General features: G+C 45.3%; 1 protein-coding gene across 1 annotated transcript; it reads left to right on the top strand.

Annotated features, from left to right (window-relative positions):
- Positions 1 to 1,991: 1,991 nt before the first annotated feature.
- Positions 1,992 to 5,666, top strand: NANP (N-acetylneuraminic acid phosphatase). Its single transcript, XM_014950737.1, has 2 exons — positions 1,992 to 2,170; positions 2,296 to 5,666. The coding sequence occupies exons 1-2, from the start codon at positions 2,081 to 2,083 to the stop codon at positions 2,989 to 2,991; spliced, it is 786 nt and encodes a 261-aa protein (XP_014806223.1). The 5' UTR covers positions 1,992 to 2,080; the 3' UTR covers positions 2,992 to 5,666.
- Positions 5,667 to 6,812: the final 1,146 nt, after the last annotated feature.

Genomic DNA, 6,812 nt, shown 5'->3' with positions numbered 1-6,812 from the left:
AGCACTTTTTAACCACTCTTCTGTGTAAACTCTGAAAAACAGTAATTCAGTAGAGGCACATGAAATCAAGGACTAACACTTTTCCTGTTTTAACAATTCAAAGTAGCATATTTTATTACAAGTCATCTACAGCAATTATATTAAAACTCCTCCCATTTCCTTAGCTACAGGATCCTTACCCATGTCTGTTTCTTCTCAGAATTCCTCCCTCTCCTTAAATGCCTGCCTTCTGCAGTTTTACTTGCCATACACCAAGCTCTTTGGCACAAGTTTTTTGGCCTTATGTGTGAACTAACGTCTTTTATCAGACAAGAGGACTGCTATCGAAGGTGCAATTTTCAGAACTGAAACTGGCCTGAAGCCAACTTCCCGTTTCTCTGGTAGGATGCAAAGTTTGCTCCAGCTTTGTGAACTGGTTTTAATTATTAACATCCAATCGATACTAGCAGTATTAACAGAACTCAAATCAATAAAATTTGCTTTCTGGCTGATAAAAAAAGCAAAAGATAACTGTGTTTATTTGAAACAGGTTGTCAAAGACCAACAGGAGCTGGAGCATCTCTCATACGAAGAAAGGCTGAGACAGTGAGGGTTATTCATTGTGGAGAAGAGAAGGCTCCAGGAAGACCTTATAGCAAGCAGCCTTATAGTTCCTAAAAAGGGTCTACAGGAAAGGTAGAGAGGGACCTTTTACTAGGGCATATAGGGATAGGGCAAAGGGTGGCTTTAAACTGAAAGACCGTAGATTTATTTTACATATCAGAAAGATATTCTTCATTATGAGGGTGGTGAGCCACTTGAACAGGTTGCCCAAAGAGGTGGTAGATGTTCCATCCCTGGAAATGTTCAAGGCCAGGTCCAATGGGGCTTTAAGCAACCTGGTCTAGTGGGAGGTATGCCTGCCCATAGCAGGGGGGTTGGAACTAGACTTTTAAGGCCCCTTCCAACCAAAACCATTCTATGATTCACCCTGGGGAAAATTATCTGTTCTGAAACCCCAGCTGGTACCTACAGCTGTAAAACCTGTTCTGTCATACCTTTTGGGCCTTCATCCAAATGCCCTTCTGATTCATTTGCTCTAGAAAATATTGACCTTTGTAATTTCAAATATTTTAGTATCATACCAGTTCCCCAAATACCAACATGGTTCTAGTGGAGTCATTGGCTTTCACTTTATCAGGAACAAGTCATCCCAGTGCTGTGGAAGGGAGTGCAGGTTGCTTTGCCCCCCAGGTGACTCTGCAGGAGGACACACTCCAGAAGGCAACAGAACGGGGAAAGGCGCTGTGCCGGCACACCGAATCGAACCACATCTCTCGCGTGTGTGTCCTCCTCCCTGCACATCCCTTTCCACCACCGCCGCCTGTTTAAGGGATGCTCTGGGATACGAACGGACAGGGCTCGGCCTCTTTGGGGCCAGGCAGCACCAGGCTGGACAGAATTTGCTGCTAACCTTTCCTAAGGGCGGTAAGAGGCTTCCCCGGTGCCGGCGGCCGCGGTCAGGACGGCAGTAAGGCACCCAGCCCCGGGGGCCGCCCCGCAGCCTTCCCGAGGGGACGGGCTGCGGGGTTGGGAAATCCTTTCGCGGCAAACTTGTCCCCTGGCGGCATTTTAACAGGTATTTTCCAAACCAGACGTCGGCTACCGGATACCTCACCCAGAAACCGCTCCTGAGCGGGCAGGAACCCCGCCCCACGCCCACGCAGGGCACAGCGGCTCCCGCCGGCAACCGGGGCGCGGGGCCTCCCCCCGCGGCCCTTCTCCCCCGGCCCCGGGCCGGGCCGGGCCCGCACAGCACCGGGATCCGGAAGGGCCCTCCTGACAGCCCCGCTCCGGAGCCCTCAGTGACTTCCGCCCTCCTCTCCCCTCGGGCCTATCTGCAGCCCGGCCCCCGCCGGCCAGCGCTGCCTCACGGGCCCGACGCGTCGCCCCGCCGCCGGCCGAGGCCCCGCCTAACGCCGGCGGAGGGCGGAGCGGGGCCGCTGCCGCCTCTGCTGCGCCCCGGTACGGGCAGCTCTGGCGGCGGTCGCCCCGGCGGCTCGGCCGTTAGAGCGGGGCGGCTCCCGCGAGAGGCGGCGCCATGGGGGTGCACGGCGTCAAGGCGGTGTTCTTCGACTTGGACAACACGCTGGTGGACACGGCGGCGGCGGGGCGGCGCGCCATCGAGGAGGTACTTGTCGTGTTCCCCCTTCCCCCTCACGACGCCGGGGGCTGGCGGCCCCGTCAGTCAGGGGGCCGTTAAGGGCGGCGGGGAGCCAGGGGGGCGGGCTGACCAGGGCCTCTCGCCCCTTGCAGGTGATAAACGCCCTGCAGTCCAAGCACTGCTACAGCGAGGGGGAGGCCCGCCTCATCTGCGACAAGGTGCAGGCCAAGCTCCTCAAGGAGTGCCACGACCCCGCCAAGATGTGCATCACCGACCTGCGCATCTCCCACTGGGAGGAGGCCATCCAGGAGACCACCGGCGGGGAGACAAACCGGCAGCTGGCCGCCGAGTGCTATTTCTTGTGGAAAACGACCCGGCTCCGGCACCTCACCTTGTCCGAGGAGACGCGGGACATGCTCATCGAGTTGAGGAAAGGTCTCCGCTTGCTCCTCCTGACCAACGGCGACAAGCAGACGCAGCGGGAGAAGATCGAAGCCTGCGGCTGCCAGCCCTACTTCGACGCCATCGTGGTGGGGGGAGAGCAGAAAGAAGAGAAACCAGCGCCATCCATATTTCATTACTCTTGCGACCTCCTGGGGGTGCAGCCCGCAGAGTGTGTGATGGTTGGGGACTCTCTAGACACAGATATTCAAGGAGGCCTGAATGCTGGCTTGAAGGCGACTGTCTGGTTAAACAAAGCAATGACTACGCCGGTAGATATCTCCCCAGTACCTCATTATATTATTTCTTCTGTTCTGGATCTGCCAGAAGTTTTACAGAAGATGGAGCACAAAATTAATTCAGAGTTAGGGACTGACCATACAGCTGGTAGTAATGACGCACACTGACAGTTCCAGAGATGGTGACTCGCACTCTTTTAAAAAAATTGAGCCTAGGATTTTGAACTCGTGTATGGTATGCTTTCCTAAACTGCAGATGGATGAGTAAAAGCACAGTTGTCAGTGAAAACGGGATAGAAACAATGAATTAGATTAATTTAAAAGATGCAAGTGCAGTTAGTTTAGAACAACTGCCTCTGTCTGGAAATTATTTTGACAGACTGTGGCTGAAGTCTGTCTGTCTCTGACCTACGTCACCAGTCTCTTGTTTTTATAACAGAGAAGAAAAATTTGAATGTTTTGATCTTTCAGATGCTTTGCTGACTTGTAAGTTTAGCAGAAACTTCAGCTCAAACCTTGTTTGCAGTGTGTAAAAGAAGATGAGAAAAAGAGCATGGTACAGTCTAGTAAATCTTCACCATTTATCTGCAGTTTATCTCGGGAACTGGAGTGAATTTTGCTCTTTCTAAAACTAGAATTTATTGACAGAATTTATCATGTATCAGAAAGCATTAGAAAATGCTCTACCTTTGATCTTTTTTTCAAGTTTTCAAGTTTTAGAATTTTTTTTCAGACTTTGCAGTGACTTTTCTTTCATGGAATCTGTACCTCTTGCCTTTAATGTACCTTAAATGTACATTAAAAATTTGCATTTGTGTAGGGGACCATTTAGCAGAGGGACTTGATGGATAAGTTTTTACTTTATAGTATCTTGGTGCTTATGCAGCTATGCAGTATACTTGTAATTCAGATTATGGTTTTTGTTGGAATGTAATGGATAAAACAGGGATATTTTCAATGGTCTTACTGTACTGTTGGACTCTCTAAAAGCGAATATTATTGTTCTCTCTGATTTTATTAGTGGATCTTAATCAGAATTTTTGGAGAAGTTGTTCTTGGTCTTGCTCAGGTGTATGACTACTCAGATTCAACTGCAGGATCAGTGCTTTTTTTGACTGTTTTAATCGTGCTGCTACACAATCCCTCCTTACTCCAGTTTCTACATCTATTTAATGTGATACACTCTGGAGGAAATATGAACTAGTTGTTTGTAAAAGGCTTTCAATACTCTCTTCCAGGAAATGGGAAAATTATGTCATATGTATTACAGTACTGTGTACAATTTTATAAAGCATATGTGCTATTTCCACTAGATGCAGGAGACAACTCTCTTAAAACACTAAGATTTCTCTTTCCCAGACCATTATCTTAATAATTTAATTTATCTGTACTTCATACTGTATAATGGGAAAGTGTTCACATATTAAATGGAAGTGTAAACACTTGTTGGAAAACCTGTGTTTTTCAAAACCTAGTTGCTATATGTACATTGGGGTGAATATATGACCATATCTGAGCAGTCACATTTTATATTTTAGAATAAATCCATGACAAATCTTTTGAGAACAGGGATGCTGAGGTGCTGTCAGAAGAGTGTCTGGTATGTGGGCAGCAATAAAAGATCAGCAAAAAGTACAGAAACCTACCAGGAGATGGGTGTGTAGAAGCAATCCTATATAAAAGAAAGGTTCCTTTGTTTAACTTGACATGAATTTAAGTTAAGTCTTGAGTCTTGCATAGGACTTTGCTTATGACAGCATCCAGAGGAGCTGCAGTATAACTCTGCAGTGTTTGCACAGCATCAGGGTGATAGAATTTAGCTCAGAATGAGGTTTCTGATACACCTGAGATTTAAAATAACAAATAGTAATAATCCACAATTCTGTCCGTGGGCTTGAGGGATATATACACACGAGGTTGCCATATTTTAAGATAAGTCAAGGCTCATGTTCTCTTGCCACTGCATTATTCTGAAGTGAGATGCTGAGCCTGCTTATTGTGTAAAGGGTCTCTTGTTTTAGAAGAGACTACTCTTTGTTTTGCACGTGGCCAGTCCTTTTCTTAGATCTATGAATCTATAAAAAACCACTGTGACTGCACACTCAGGTGATAGTGTGGTCTGTAGACCCCACACCCAAGTATTTTTTTTTCTATTGCTGAGTTCTGTACCAGACTGGATGTGGCTACCAGTGTCCAGATAGGCCAGTAGCGTTATGACACTCCTATAAAACAAGAAGAAATAATAGAAGGGATTTCTCTATGTAGGGGTCTTCTTAGAAGCAGTTACCCAATAAGCTGCATTTGGTATCTGGAGTATCTAAATACTCCAGATGTTTTTCTTGGGTGGAGTTCTTATAGAAAGCCTAATAAAATTAATAAAATAATAAAAATAATTGTATTTAACAAAATAGAAACATAAATGTAGTGATGGGATAATTTTCACATCAGAAGCAGAACAGATCAATAAACCAGTCTACATTCAGTTTCAGTTAAGTTCTGGTTTTGCTTAGTGTTATGCTCTATTAGTTAAGTTGTCTAGTTTATATTGCTGAAACTAAATAAAAAGAGGAAAAAGAAATTCCATCTATATTTTTTTAAAACTTTTTTTTTCAGATAAATATTACCTCCAGAGGTTAATCTACAGTAACATTGGCTTTAGTGAAATGAACTGAAAGAATAGCTTAGCATCAACTGTATTTTAATTCTTGATTTAAAGTAACCGATGTACTAGTCTAATAAAAGTATTTTGTTTATAAAACATTTATTTTAACGCTCTGTATTACTGTGGCTATTTTGTGACCAGGTTTACAATAAAGGTCAAGAGTTCTGTTTGTTTTTTAAAACAGCACACAATTAGGCTTCAACATCTGTGACCTCCCATTTAGATGTGACTGGGAGTAGTTTTCATCATTTCAAACAAAGACTGAAACATAATTACGTATTAATGAATACATAATTCATTATGTACTCTGGCCGGACTGTGTCTGTGGAATTCCTAACTGCAGTTCATTGTTAGCTGAACCTGATTTGCCAAGCTGAGTGCCAGCTCAGATATGCCTACGTGTCCTGACGTCATGGCACTGGCTGCTGCAGCAGCATAATAACAGACTGCAAAGCAGATAAAATAAATATATACAGTAAATACAGTAATCCAGTCCCTGGTAGAGTTCAAGGCCAGGGTGGATGGGGCTTTCAGTAACTTGGTCTAGTGGGAGGTGTCCCTGCCCACGGCAGAGGGGTTGGAACAAGATGATCTTTAAGGTTCCTTCCCACTCCAACCATTCTATGATTCTATGGTAATCTCACCTCCAGGGGACTCGTTCCAGCAGGTTATGGGTGCACAAAGCCGTATCTGATCTATTGCCACACTCACCTCTCTGTGACTTGGGAGAGGGGAGAGTGGGATGTTGCTCACCTCATGGCTCCTGTGGCTGCAGAAAAGCAAGCTGTCCCCTGTTAGTTTTCCATTGAGTAATGGAACAAATTTTCCATCTTCTGGACCTGTGGAGACAGACGGAGAGAGAAGGAAAGGTATTTAATGCTAGTCCAGTTGAGGGCAAGGTGTTAAACTGAGGAAAGGGGGACTTGGCACCACAGCATCTCTGTTCTTGTTGAGGAGGTTTTGCATGTGTACGCAAAATTAGAGTTCTTAGAAGGCAGGCTGAATATTTTATACAGTGGATAAGTACCTTTCATTAGAACACTAAGTTAATGCAAAGAAATGAGGTGTTTGGATGGGGTAACAGCTAAAGGTTTTCATATTTACAAACAATAAATACAAACAATGGACAACCTTCTGTGCTGCGGGTAGAATGAACCTGGAAAAGTTCTATTTGTCTTTTCTTCTGAAGCTTCTGTAACTTGACAACACCAATAATAGGGCTTTGAACTAAACTGAAGTAGTCTGATCGATCACAGATCACATAGGTTCACAGATGTAGCAATTCTTTTTTCAATTCCAACTGTAAAATGTGGGGATTTTTACTCCC

Source organism: Calidris pugnax, unplaced genomic scaffold, assembly GCF_001431845.1.
Source record: "Calidris pugnax isolate Ruff unplaced genomic scaffold, ASM143184v1 scaffold24, whole genome shotgun sequence".
Classification (NCBI taxonomy): Eukaryota; Metazoa; Chordata; class Aves; order Charadriiformes; family Scolopacidae; genus Calidris; species Calidris pugnax.
Note: the sequence above shows the minus strand (reverse complement) of the source record. Positions and strands in the feature narration are given on the sequence as shown.